Source organism: Lacerta agilis, chromosome 2 (genome assembly GCF_009819535.1).
Source record: "Lacerta agilis isolate rLacAgi1 chromosome 2, rLacAgi1.pri, whole genome shotgun sequence".
Taxonomy (NCBI): domain Eukaryota; kingdom Metazoa; phylum Chordata; class Lepidosauria; order Squamata; family Lacertidae; genus Lacerta; species Lacerta agilis.
Genome location: NC_046313.1, coordinates 79,121,625 through 79,136,766, shown reverse-complemented (window position 1 = coordinate 79,136,766; position 15,142 = coordinate 79,121,625). Strand labels below are relative to the sequence as shown.

The window sequence follows — 15,142 nt, the reverse complement described above, 5'->3', positions numbered from 1 at the left end:
CAGCTGATGAGCCCAAATTTAGTTGTGATTCAACCTCAGGTGATTCCACTTCAGGTTATTACCTCCTTTCTAGTTTTCTGGTCTGCTGTTTTGGTGTGTAAGTAAGTAAATAAATAAATAAGAGAAGCTGAAAGATGGGAGAGAGAGTAGGGTGTAAGGAGACAGAGAAATATAAAAGAAGATGAACACATTCAACACCAAATTAAAAGTGGGTCCCATGCTGCAGGTAAGATCCTGGGTCTTTATAGTTTGCTGATCCCTGTGCTGTTCTATATATTATTTTGCTTTAGAGTATAATGCCTATTCTAAGCAACTTAATTGTTGTTGTTTTTTAATTGTTAAGGTTGGTTAAAGCTTGAAATCACATCTTATATCACAAGTGAGAATCTCACGTGTGTAAAAGAATTATGTTCTGAGTCTTAGTTGCATGCAAAATCTGGAAAGAACTTAATTTAAGCAGACCTCTGGTTTTTATAAACTTGATGTTTTAATTTGATAGTCATAAGCAAATCAGCAACAATAGTGATAATTAATACCAATATATCCATTTGTTGTTCCTGTATCTTGGGGACTGTGGGGTGTTTGCTGTGTTAGTCCTGCTCAGAGTAGACCCATTGGAATTAATAGCCTTTACTAGTACTCTGCTGTCCGTATTACAGCAAATGACCCAAGCTGTTGTAAATGTTGACATTTTACTGAAAATCCTATAAGAATTCTGTAAATGCCACCCACTTTTCAGCTGCACACAAATGAATGCTGACAGTCACATTTAGATGACTGTCAGCATCTATTGATGTATTTCTCACTTTTAGGCTTTCACAAAAAGTGCCTGGGATTATCAGAGTTCACATGTAAATTACTGCTTTGGTGAGCTTTGACATTCTACTGTAAAATATTCAGGGTCGTATCTGGAGTTACCTTTACTCACAGTAGGCCCACTGAAATTAGTGGGCATGACTAACTTAGGACTAGTAATTATGAGTCTAACTTAGTTTGATGCAATCCACTGCCTATCTTATTTTGGTATGTATATGTTCCTGTTTTGTACCAAATAGCGGAGCTAATCATCCAAATAAACCCAGCTGACTGGTACCATAGACGGCACCCAGTGAAATGTCACCACACGTGTAAAGAAAGAAAGAAAGAAAGAAAGAAAGAAAGAAACCCGCCCACATAATGTGCTTCAGTTTGTCCACAGTTGGATAACATGATATTTTATACTGGATTTTCTTCCAAATTGTAGTCTAGCTTTAAAAGGCAAATGTTGGCACTACTATAAGTTGAATTTTGAATGTGTGTTTGCTCATGTACCAGCTGTTTTTTCCGTGTGTTATATGTGCAGTTTTCCCCAACACTGAAACAAATGGAGAATACCTTACTTGCCTTAAGCTCCATGTGTACATTTTGGAACTTCCATATGCACACGGGAGCTCCTAGATTGTGGCTTTGCTAAATGCCAAATTTAATACAGTATTGACATATGACTTTCTAAGTGTATTACCATTTAGAGGTATTTGATGATTAAGCAATATATAAATATATCTGATAAAAAGAATAAATAATGATACTTTGGCCTGACACTGTTAGGCTCCTTGTTGGGGCTGATGTTTTCTTGTAAGCCTGTCATTGCTTCAAGGTGGGATCATTCTCTGGCAGTTTGGTTTTGCACTGAGGCAACTACTGACCAGCATCCCAGTAGCTGCTGCTTCTCTCTGTCCCTGCACCCCACCATTAAGCTGTTAGGTTGGAATTCAATGTTACACAAGAACCACCCCTAAGGTGATAATGCAGGGACAGCATGGCAATAGATGGATAGATAGAGACTGAACTGTAACGTCTGTTTTGTAGAACATCACCTTTAGTAATAGTGTCTGCTTTCAGCAGTTTGAGGAGCACTGACTGATAATTTACTGGATTATCAACAGTGTTTCCTGCACCACCAGGGTTCCTTGGGGGCTTCAGTCCAGAGCTGAGAGCCATTCATTTTCTTAGTCTTGATGAGAAAGCAGCTAGAGATGTTATAGCTGTGAGCAGCACTCCACGTACATACATCCTTGTCAGCAAACAGCAATTGCCAGTTGTTTTTGTTTTGTAATTTTGCATTGTTTTTGTTGATGTGTTTGATTATTAGCTTGCAATTTAATTTTGTATTTTATTGTTATCCCCGTGAGCTGCCCTGTAAATCTAATAATAGTGCAGTCTCATTTGCATCCGGATTGGTATATAAAATTAAGCACCATTTTAACTTTAAAAATAAATAAATAAAACAACATGCAGTTTTGTATATATTGAGTAATCCAGCAGAATGTAGATTTGTGTAACAAAGCTTTCTTAACAAAATTTGTCTAGCCTGTATGCATCTCTCTGCTCATATCGCTGCTGTTTCCTGACTTCTCTTCATTCCCCCACTCCTGAAGTGGACGGCTCCCTAAAGCACCTGTATTGAACTTGGAGCAGCTGCTTCATTTAGCAAGGAACTAAGAACTGACACATAACAAGGACTGCAGTAATTAAAACAAATGCACACAAAATAACAAACAATATCAAACAGTTGCTGTAAACTGTGTCAGTTACGGTACTTCCTTGAATGAGTGTCTGGAATCAGTAATGGGCTAAAACTCAAATCCATTTGTGATAGTGGGGAACCTAAGGGACTGTTGAGTTGGGAGAATGTATATTCTGGGTGAGTTCACACTGCCATAATGAGCAGGTTCATGGTTGGAAAGGGGTGGGGTATACCTGTATATCCTTGTGGTGCACCATTTAAAAAAAAAGGAATTCAGTTTACAGAATATTACCCTGGCCAAGGTACTCTCAATGGCAGTTTAACTGAGAATAAAGTATTAAAATGTTCAGCTCATGAGCATATGTCAACAGTGGCTGCTGGCTAGCTCCGAGTGCCTGTTTTGATAAATGCAGATGACTCTGGCACAAAATCAGTGCATAAGCTCGCAGTGTGGTGTTTTGCATTCCAAACAGATTAAGAATTTTAGGACAAGGAAGTTTTTATTCAAATACATTAGTTATTATGAGCTAGAGGAACTCCTACTCTGAGCCCATTATTTTTTAAAAGGAATAGTCTGTTGGATCAGGCCAATGGCCCTTCTAGCTCAGCACCCTGTTCTCACAGTAGCCAGTCAGGTGCATGTGGGAAGCACAGAATCGGGACCGAAGTACAACAGCACTCTCTCCTCCTGCAGTTTCCAGCAACTGGTATTCAAAAGTATTAAAAGGTAAAGGTAAAGGACCCCTGGACGGTTAAGTCCAGTCAAAGGCGACTATGGGGTGCGGCGGTCATCTCGCTTTCAGGCCAAGGGAGCCGGCATTTGTCCACAGACAGCTTTCTGGGTCATATGACCAGCATGACTCAATTGCTTCTGGTGCAATGGAACACCGTGATGGAAGCCAGAGCACACAGAAACGCTGCTTACCTTCCCGCCGCAGCGGTACCTATTTATCTACTCACACTGGTATGATTTAAATTAGTTTGATTTACGGTAAATCAAATCCACCCTGATTGCTAGTATTGTATTCTATACCAAACAATGTTTCCTTCCACTTTATGCATCTTGGGAAGTAGCCTATGAAAGCTGATGCCACAATAAATGACAGTGACACTCTTTTTGCATGACCATGCTAACAGAAGCACTCGACTGTCTATATCAGCTGTTTTCTCCGTAAACAGCAAATGTCCAAAAATATTGTGAATGTTGACATTTACAGGTGAATACTGACATTTCTGTAAGAATTTTGTAAGTGCCTCCCACTTTTCAGCTACACACAAATGAATGCTGACAATCTCATTTAGATGACTGTCAGCATCCACTGATGTATCAGTGAGTTTAAAGCATTCATAAAATGTGTCTGGAATTGCAAATGGATAATTTTTTCCGTAAAGATTGATGTTTTACTGTAAAATATTATTGGCTGTATCTGGTGTCAGTTCTACTCAGAGTAGACCCATTGAAATTAATGGACATAACTATTGGTAATTTGGGTCCAACTAATGTTGGATACCTCTCTCTGCACAGACCTTTTATTGAGGTCATGGCGGACATTGTCTAGAGTGATTTGACAAACTCCTCACAACTGACAATAGATTCATACAGTACTTCTATAGTTATTCCTCAGTATGCCATGAGCTATCACCAGCTGCTTTTCTGGTGACTGAGGTATTGTTGCCACCATCAGAACTGTGTTTTATATTCAGGGATTAAAGAAATTTAAATTTAGTCAGTGACTTAGTTGCTTACTCCTTTTATTTAGCCAGGTGTTGATAGAGAACATTTTGCTTCGTGTAGGAGGCGATCTTCAGATCCCAGGCCTACGTTTCTATTTATGTGGACATGAAAGCTTAACACTTTTCTCAGTTGTATGTTGAGCCATCACTTAAACAAGATGAATCCTGGGGTGAGTTAACAGTACATTAGAAGCAAGGAAAATAGACAAAAAGAGCATCCCTAGGAACTTGGATTCAGCCCAGTTTTCGATTTGATGATGAAGACACACTGTTTTAAAGTCTTTTGTGAAATATTCTTAGATGTTGCCCAGCCACCCAATCTTTCTGGTAAAATAAATACACTTTTATTAGAATCCCCCTTTATTCTGATGTGCTTTACATTGTTGAAAGAGAAGCCATGTTACAGAACAGAAGGATTATGGTTGAGTCTTCCTTTTTCTCTTGTTGCTTCCAGGTTCTTGGGGGTTTATTTTCGTTTTTCTTTACTTCTTTATTTCTCACTGTGGAGTTGTAAAGATGACCAACCGCTTATGCCTGCATAAAGCAGTTAGTTATGTACAACAAATACATGTGTTTGAGAAAATCTTCAATAAAGGACTAAGGGTTGCGTCCTTGGGAAATAATTTATAAAGTGCAACACAGTTCAATGTGTGTATGCATCTCTAGGGGCCAATGCTGGCACAGAGCTCCTGATCTCTTAATCATGGTTAAGGATTAGAAGTGGGCTGTGGGGTCATGTGCTCCTTCCCCACTTGTGATTTCCTCACTGGTATTGATCATAGTTAAGAGAGCAGTGTTAAGCATGGTTTCATGCTAACCAGGATTTCTCTCTTAACCAGGATTTGAAAGCAGCTCCAGGGCATGGTTAGCATTAAAGTTGGCATCAACAAACACTTGGGATTTAAATGTCTGATATGGAATTCAGAGAGCAATTTCCCCCTGGGTTAAGTTTGATCTTGCTATTCTTTGGCTTTCCCGTTTAGCATTTCATTTGGCTCCCCTACTTGAGTTATCTGGATCTGTTTTGCACATGACATGTGCCCTCTGCTTGTTGGCATGCTGTCTACTGCACTGTGTTATATTATGACCAGGATTGTGGATCTGTGGGGAGTGATCTGTGACTGAGATTGGATTACATTTGATCTCTTCTAGTTCTGATTCTATAGACTGTATAAGGCTTGAGAAGTAATAGCTTTAGTACTACTTTCTTTTCCCTGTTTTTTATCTCACATGTTGAGCTGTCTGGTTTTCTGTAACATACCAGTGACCACATCCATTCCAGTCCCTTCCTCCAGTCTGTTTTCCTTTTCTTCCACTTCTGCTTTCCAGTATGTTCAAATATCTGTAGTCATTTCAGAACTGATCCTGTAGCTCATCTTATCAACCTGACTACCATTTGTTCTGCTGTTGATTGGTCTCTCTGCTTGGTTTTGTAAATTAACATGATAATATAACCACAAAATTACAGAAATATTGCACAATAAAAAGCTGCAGTGTTTTCTGTTATAAACAGAACAGAACTAAATATTGGTGTATACTGTATTAGTAACCCATGTTAATTTAGGAGTAAGAGCTATGAATATCAGTGGTATTTATTTCTAAGTAAGTACATTTAGGATTATATCCTAACGGTGCAGTCCTATATTCGCTTAGGGAGTAATCCAAGCCCAAGATCTGCCAGAATGAGCAAATTTTGCTCCAGTAGGTCTCTGGCTCAGGCAGCCAATTCCTGGAGCAGCTTGGCTATATCAGTTTAAACTTCCTCATCCTGGCTCAACTGGGACTAGTAGCAAGCTGAGTAGAGACTTGGATCTGATGCCAGCATAAGCCCTGGAAAAAGTACTGGTAGGTGCTCTAGAGTGGGAGGTTTAAGGAGGACTTAACACTTGATATTAACTGCATTCAGTTCAGTCATGTGACCTTGGAATCTGGCAGAATTAATGCTGACAAAAACGGTAGTGCAAGTCAAACTCTGTTTTAAAGCCTTGCTTTCCCTCTGCCAGACTTAGACTGGCTCAGCTGGCAGTAACCCTGCTCTTGAATGGAGTTTGGATCTGACATACTTTATATTGGCTTAATGACATTAAACTAGCTTCCCATGCTTAGGATTGCTTCCAAACCTGGGTGTAAGTCCATTGAATTCAATAGGTGTTACTTCTGAGTAGACATGTGTAGGATTGGGTTGTAAAAGTTACAAAGCAGAGAGATGGAAAGTCATCGTTGAAACCAATAGTTTCTTCTAAGTTTAAACACCATGGGAGATGTAAACTCATGATGCCATTCTCAGTAGAGTTCAGGTGATGAGATAAAGAGGAAATCTTGAAAATAAATGAACCCTTATTTAGAAAGTGCTTTCTCCCAAAATAGACCATTTTCTGTTGGTTGAGATCTTCAGTAGAGATGTTGCTGTTAAACAAAACAGCAACAAAAAATAGCACCTTTTTATCCCTTCCTTATTTTCTGCTCTTAATTAGGCCTGTAAACATTACTGAGGGTGAAAGAGGAGAGCGCAAAATATGGTCTGAAGCTCAATATATATATAAAAAAACTAAGATCATGGCCACTGGTCCCATCACCTCCTGGCAAATAGAAGGGGAAGAAATGGAGGCAGTGAGAGATTTTACTTTATTGGGTTCCATGATCACTGCAGATGGTGACAGCAGTCACGAAATTAAAAGACGCCTGCTTCTTGGGAGAAAAGCAATGACAAAACTAGACAGCATCTTAAAAAGCAGAGACATCACCTTGCCGACAAAGGTCCGTATAGTTAAAGCTATGGTTTTCCCAGTAGTAATGTATGGAAGTGAGAGCTGGACCATAAAGAAGGTTGATCGCCAAAGAATTGATAGTTTTGAATTATGGTGCTGGAGGAGACACTTGATCCAGCCCTATGTTTGAGAATTAGCACAGTCCAAGAAGGCTAGGGAAGAGCCTGCATAACGCCTGCTTTTTTTTTTTTATAAGAATTTATTGGTTTTACAACAAACAACATACAAATATAACACCCACATTAACCCACCCCCAACTAGAAGTAAACAAATACACAAATACCAATAATTCTTCTTCTTATGCTGTAAAAAAAAAAATTCTTGGTCGAATCTTGGTACAGACTTCCCCTGCCTTTTCACCTTCGGTTCCAATCCCAAATATTACTTTAATAACATCTTATACCATCATAATCTTAAAAGATCCAAATATCTAAAAATTAAAATTCAAAAGCTTCTTTTTAACAAATCCTGTTTCGTAATAAACAATATTTTCCCATTCTTAACTTAACATAAATCAAAACATGTTATAACTTCATATTAATTCCACACAAGATTCTAGTTCTTATCCTCTTATTTTCAATATGCATCATAACAAATATCTTCATTCACTATAACTGCTGTTAATAACAAAAATTTAAAATACCTCTTTTCTTTCTCTAAAAGCTTAAAGTCTTGACACACCGGTTTCAGGTTACCATAATACATTCTTTGCCTTTATACCTTAATATCGTTCACCCTATCCCCCTTCTGTCCATTTTCTTTGGTCGTCTTGCTCCAGAGCTGCTCCTCGAAGTATCCTTTTTCTTTACATAACCACAGATCCAGACTAAATCCAAAATAGTCCTTGCATAGAACATCAGGGTGCGCACCTTTTCTCCCAGCCTCTCCGGTTCATCATCACATTCTTCTTTTATTTGTAGACATAAACATAAAGTTCTCACCTTCGCTCCCAAGCTCTCACCTTGGGAGTTAGATATAACAATTTTCTCCGTCCTGGGTCTGCCACCCCCAAAAGACGATCCATTACTCCGGAGTAGCCATACCTTTTCATCCTGTTGTTCAATCAGCCCCTTCAGTTCTGTGCCAAGGCTCTCCTCCAATACAGCCATTTCCTGTACAGTCTCCTCTGTGGGATATAGCTTTTTTGACATATGACAGTTCAATATTTCCAATTTTCGGTTGAGCAGTTCCAGTCTCAATAAAATAATCCTTTCTTCATGGGTCCTTTCGCAGTTCATAACCAAGTCAAAAACAAAGCCGAGCATGGCAGAAGCGGGCATAGGTGTCAAATTGCAGTTTCGGTTCTCAGACTTCTCCATCTTGCCAGTAACTTTCCATTCAGTCCAAGTCTTTCACGGCCATTTTCCCTGAATCCAGGGCGCAAGAATCGAAAATTTTAAAAAGAGATACTGTCCTCCTGTTTAATCCCCAAAGGGAAATCCAAAAGTCTCACTTGTCAAATTTTAAATACTTTGTAGCCATCGCTGTAACAGCAGTCTCTTAAGCTGGTTATTTTCTATCTCCCGAGGGGAAAAAGGCAGGCTCCCTTTCCAAATGTCCCCCAGGTCGTCAACAAAGCACAAAAACAGATCCAATCCAATACTCACGACACCGGGATTCTTAAACTCCAACTTTGACAGGTAGAACGTTAACGCTCATCGCGGGGGCAACCGCCGCTTCGCGTCCCGGTTGGGGCATGTCCCCTGAAGCCCGGCTCCGTTTTCCCTTCACCCCCACTCCCCCTTTACAGGGGGAGCGAGGGAAGGGTTCGGAGCCATAGTGGGCATAGCCGGGGAGCCCAGGGTGCGGGACGCTCTTCCCGCACCCCATCGGAGCCCCGCTTTGCGGTAGCGGGGCTCCAACCCCCGGGACGGACTGGGTCGCCTCGCAGCCGAGGCAACCCACGACCGCTCCGCGATGTCGCCGCCGCCGGAAGTCTGCATAACGCCTGCTGTTAAACGGGGAAGAAGGAAGACTGGACTGTAAACACCTCAGAAGTTATAAGAGCAAACCACATACACACAGAGTATAAAAAATAATAAACAGTGCATTACCGTGGGAGTATTTAACGGAATTTATAGCTGCATAACACAACACATGGTGCTACATAGCCACCATAATTGAAACATCTCATTGCCAATTAATCTGTGAAGCATAACTGTAGAGATTTTGTTGTTTTATTATGGTTTTCATGTGTGTTAAATGTTCTTTGTTGTCTTATTTTGCTGCATTACATGTACACTGCCCTGGGCTTCTTTGTAAAGAAGGGCAGGATAGTAATGTAACAAATAAAAAAGTAATGGTAGGTCAACAAAATTCATTTATTTGGTAAAGGCAACTAATTGAGTTGATGGGTGCCATTTTCTTTGTCTCAATGCAAATCCTGATAACTGCTAGAATAGTTTGCAATTTCTTGCAAGTGTGGAACAGGCATCATGTGGCCCTTGTAAATAAAAGTGCCAGTTCTGCAGATTGAAGTGGCCAACTGGGCACATGTGGGGTAAGGTGATTCTTCAAGTAAACTGGTCACAAGCTGTTGGGAAACCCAGCAGATGGGCTGGGTATAAATAATAAATTATTATTATAAATTATTATATACTAACATTAACATCTTGATTTTGACTTGGTAGCAAATTATTATGAATAATGTTTTTTCCATGGCAAATGCACTTGCAGTATCGTGATTTCTACGCACAATCCTTTTAAAAATATTTGGTAATTCTTTATTTCTCCCTTCTGCCTTTAAAATTTTTTTTCCATTTGAGGCACAGAGTTAATCATGGAATCTAGTGTATGTTCTAGCAATGTCAGAGTCCATCTACTTTAACAGTGTATTCGTATATGACATTCTTACACATAAAAATAAAAAGCCCTTTGGCAATAAAAGTAGCTATAACTTCTTAGTTTGAAAATGTGCTCAGAAGGATAGTGCACTATTGTAATGTCATAAACCCACAGTTAAAATGAACCCGTGCTTCCAAGTTTTGGCATTGTCTAGTTACTTTTAGTAATCTCTCATTATATTTTTATTTTCAGATCTTCAGCCTGGAGAAGTCATTTTAAGGAATTCGTTGCCTTTTGGAAGAATGCTGTGAAGCAGCTTGCCAACAACAGCAACTGAAAATAGAGGTTGAATAACCCACTTAAGTGTGATTAATTTCTTATTAAGTAGTACCTCACATTAAAATAAAAATGTATGGAAGTGCAAGAACAATCAGTAACTTGGAAGGCAGTCCTGCCAGATCCCCTCGCTTGCCAAGATCTCCTCGGCTGGGCCACAGGCGAACAAGTAGTGGAGGAGGTGGAGGGACAGGTAAGACGTTATCAATGGAGAATATCCAGTCACTTAATGCCGCCTATGCAACATCCGGACCAATGTACCTGAGTGACCATGAAGGTGTGGCATCCACTACTTTCCCCAAGGGCACAATGACTCTTGGAAGGGCTACAAATCGAGCTGTGTACGGTGGTCGAGTGACAGCTATGGGGAGCAGTCCTAATATTGCTTCCGCTGGCCTTTCCCACTCAGACCTCCTTTCTTACACCGATCAGCATGGGGGGCTGACCACTTCTGCACATCACCACCACCACCAGATCCCTTCTATGTTGAGACAGGTAAGGGACAGCACCATGCTAGATCTACAAGCTCAGCTTAAGGAGTTACAGAGAGAGAATGACTTGCTGAGGAAAGAACTGGACATCAAAGATAGCAAGCTTGGTTCTTCCATGAATAGCATCAAGACCTTCTGGAGCCCTGAGCTCAAAAAGGAAAGAGTGCTGCGGAAAGAAGAAGCCGCCAGAATGTCTGTTCTGAAAGAGCAGATGAGGGTTTCTCATGAGGAGAACCAGGTAAGCAATTGCAAATGAGAATAATGGTATGCAGAAAAGGCAATTGATGCTTTGCTTATTGTGGTCTTCTCCAACCTGGTCTCCTCCAGATACTTTGGACTACAATTTGCATCAGCCACAGCCATGATGGACATGCTGGCTAGGCCTGATAGGACTCTTAGTCCAAAATGTCTGGTGGGCACCAGGTAGGGTCAGCTGCATTATTGTGTAGTGATGGCCTACTGGTGGCATGTTTTGGCTTTGTAACATAATAATTCCCTGTTGCCTGTTTCTAGTTTCTAACTGGGAAGAAAACGCACCAATAAGCTTCACTTCAGAATTTCTTTAATCCGGTAGTCTTCTCCATTAATAATGTGGAGAATGATTGTTGGTCACTACCTATTTTTTTTGGGGGGGGGTATTTTCAGGACTTTTTGCAACAATATAAGTGCATTCAGGAAACTTTACTATAGAAACATGTTATATATTTATCAGAGAGAGAGGGCATAGTCAAAAGATAGACCAGTACATCAGGGGCTTAATTTACATTAAACAGTAGCCCAATACTATTTAGTTGGCAGCAAACCAACTATTACGTTTTTGTGCTTTCTCTGTTATTACCTCCACCCCACCCCGAACATTCTGGGCCAACTGCAAAAAAAAAAAAAAAAAAAAAAATCCATTAGAACTAATGTGTAACAGTAATGTTCCTTAAAGACATTCCTTAAAATAATAAAGCAGATTTTGAAGAATAGCAACTAATAAACATCATTATGATTTTTAAGGTACTCAAACATGTTGCTGGACCTCAAGTTGGCCCCAGCACTGTTAAATGCCAGCTATTGATTTCCTCATGTAAGATCATTGGTGATTCATATTTCCCCTTGCAGAGAAGTCAATATCTCTCACTAGGTTCTGAAGGGGGTTAATAAGTGCTCTCTTGTAAGTAAAAGTGTCTGGTATTGGAAATAATTAGAACTGGAAACTAAATTACTGTTAGAAATTCATGAAGCAATCACCTAAGATTCCTCTTAGAGGGAAGAGAAAATGAAGCTTGAGGGAATCATCTTGCCTGCAGTTGGATATTTTCATGACCACAGAGGGATGATGATGATGATGATGATGGAATAGGAAACGGGACAGATATTTCACATGACACTTTAGATTGGTGAATACTGGTGGTGGCATTGTCAAATTTCCTTGCTTCACATTGATACCTTATGAACTGAAAGTACACACACACGAATGCTGTTATTCCAATGATTCTAGCGTTTTACCAAGCTTTCACAGGGCATGTGTCCCTTTCTGTGGCATTTAGGAAATAACAGTGGATGGCTGGAGGAATTTAGGCTGGTGCTATGGGAACCTTTTCGCTTGCTGTCCCTGCCTCCATTCCTGCTATCACTCCAGCATGGTTGGCTAAGAAACTAAAGCAGTTTGCCAAATTAATCTCTAAGGCTATAGTTGGAGGTTATAATAATTTATGAGTGATTTTTCTTTTTAAAACACATATATTGAAAATGCTGATGTGAAAAGAAACATTACGTTTGGGTAGTTGATTTCTCCTTTCCAGTTAATTTAACATGACAGAGATTTCCCCCTCCCCAATGTATTATTCTAGATTCTCTTAACTAATTTGCAATAAGTATAGAAAATGTGTATTGCTTCAAATTTGTTTCAAAAGATGTATGATGAGTTTCACTTGTGGGTAGGTAAACCAGTTCAGTTTTGGAGGAGAAAATGTTTCTGATACGGTATTAAAAGGTATTTTTTGCACTATGATGCAATTTGTTGCGTCTTATGAATTAAGAAGATGCAGAGTTAGCCCCGAATCGCTATAGCCATTTTCTTCAGTTACATATGGTGTTTTGCATGCAAATGGCTGATATTCATAAGAAAATAATCTATAGAAATTCAACATTAAGGGTTGTGTCCAGTGTTAGTTATATTTATAGTAGACACATTAAAATTAACAGAAATGACTTATCTTACAAGTATTAATTTCAGTGTGTCTACTTTGAGGAGAATATACCGGTAGTTGGATACAACCCAGAATATTTTTTTTGTGATGCTCTAGTTTCTTCTTTATAATACATTGTCCCATTAATGCTTTCTTTATTCCATGCAATCAAATCCTCTTTTTATAAGCGAAGAAAGTACAAATAATGTTTTTTTTTTAAATCCTGTTTATGTGGAGATGGAGGAAAGTATAGAAATACTTGTTGACTGGGATATGTTAAATGGTATGCTTGCAAAACATATATAAATGGTAGCAAACAAATAACACAATTGTGCAATCCTAAAACTATTGCAAAGTTAGCTGAGGAGGCAGCATGTGTGTTGCTATGCAGGTGGAAGTTGGAGTCACACTGGCTGAATGGCTTTTAATGCTCCCAGAGGTCCTCCAGCATGCAATGGGAAGCTCCAGCAGCATAAATGTTCCAGTGATGAACATCTGGCAGAGAGGGAAAAATTGGGGCATGTTGGATGGTGTGGCTATGCCACATCCAAAGCCCTTTTGTTTCCTTGACATGTTCAAGAAACAGCATGACTCTATGCCAGCCCTGTTGCCAGTGTGGACAATTCCAATGGGAGGAAAGAAGAAAAAACGGTGTCCCCCACATCTTCTTCACTGCCCACAGTGAAAGAGCAGGGCAATGGATATGGCAGTCCCTCCGCAAGTGGATGTCTGGGATATCTCCCCCTCCCCCGAATGTAAATGTGTGATTGCTCTGGAATAGTCATAAGCACCTTAGAAACTAACTTCTGACAAATTTATTGGGGCATAAGCTTTCATGGCTTAGGAGTCTCCTTCCTTTATCAGATGTATGAATCCTTTGGCAAGTGAAAAGAATGTAAAACTTGGAGTTAATGAGGATGAAATGCAAATTGGAGCTTAACTGTATGCAAAATAAGCATGATGACCTGACACAACTGCAGTAATTAGTGATAGCAGACATATCTTAGCATTGCAGAATAAATCAACCCCCATAGTGGGACAGGAAACCACAGTGAAGAAGAGTAGTAAAGCAGCTCTTTTACACTGGTGTTTCCTTTTGAACTTCTTTGTTCAAGGATTGCCACCTTATGGTCAGTGATCATGTCCTGGTTGGTTGAAGTGTTCTCCTACTTGTTTCTCAATATTGCCTTTTTTAACGTCACACTCAGTTTAATTTATTCTTTAACATAGGAACCGGGCATTTTGTCCTTTGCAGAATGCAGGAAGGCATTTCTGACAGATGAGAATATATTGCATTGGAAGATAAGCAGATGAATGATCCCCTGATGTTGTGGCTCACATTATTAGGTCCTGTATAAATATTCCTTTAATAGGGAGAGAGTTTGCATTTGAGTTTGTTGTAGGGTCTGGCCCCTGTGTCTGTATTGCTGGTATGTAGCCACCTAACTGTCTTAGGTTGGGTGTGGGCATCTGTAAGTATTGCCATATAACTCCCCTTTCCCCCCCTTTCCCCCTTTAGACCCAAGGATTACACTTCATGCATCGGATGAAGTGGACTTGAAGTAAAGTGAAAGCTTGTGCCACAACATGTTAGTTAGTTTTTAAAGTGCCACAAGACCTCCCTGGTTTTTGCTGCAACAGATTAACAAAATAAAAGCACACACACTTCAGAGATCCATCTTGCTTGGACACAAGTAGCTTTTAAAACATTATCTGCCTCTTGCCTTTTTTGGGGGGGGGGGCTTGAAACTGCCTATTTCCCCTGAGTTTAGCACAAGATGGATAAATATATTATAATGCGTGGCCATAGTTTCCATGAGAACTCCACTCATGGGATTCTCCTGCTGGTGAAATTGGGGGAGGCAATTTCCAGTGAATGTTCCTTCCCCTGCAGCTATTGTGTACATCCACCATGTGTCATGGAGAATGTGCACATTATCTGCCCATGAAGAGGCCATTGTGCACATTTCCCAACCAATAATCTCTATTAGGCCTTTGGAAATGTGTATTATCTCAGTTGCATTTTGTACATTATTTGGGCATTATACACATTCTCCAGTCAATATGTTTACTCTCCAAGAAACATACCCTGTGCTTCTCTTTCAAGTCCAGAGGTGGGCAACCAATGGCCTGCAGGCCACTCCCACAGATCACTGGGGTGGGGGGAGAGGGCATGGTCTTGCTAATGCCAAGTTGATTCTGTTATAAGCACTTAACTGTTGTTGTGAAGGGTCACTGTTCTTATTTTGAATATTACCCCAAATGTGGGAAGGGTGCTGATACTCATCACCGTTGATACCACAGGGGATCCAGTAGATGTCCACAGTAGTAAATGCAATAACATTC

The 15,142-nt window shown here is 40.0% G+C and overlaps 1 protein-coding gene across 16 annotated transcripts in view; it reads left to right on the top strand.

Moving 5' to 3' along the window:
- The window catches only part of ERC2 (ELKS/RAB6-interacting/CAST family member 2), a 519,409-nt gene that overhangs the window by 8,122 nt on the left and 496,145 nt on the right, over window positions 1-15,142 (top strand). For all 16 annotated transcript variants that reach the window (XR_004426010.1, XR_004426009.1, XR_004426011.1 and 13 more), the window contains exon 2: window positions 10,045-10,857. Coding sequence is in view for 8 of the 16 variants with exons in the window: in XM_033140942.1 (XP_032996833.1) it covers window positions 10,201-10,857 (657 nt within the window). In the remaining 8 variants the exon portion in view is untranslated. The remainder of the gene's footprint in view (window positions 1-10,044; window positions 10,858-15,142) is intronic.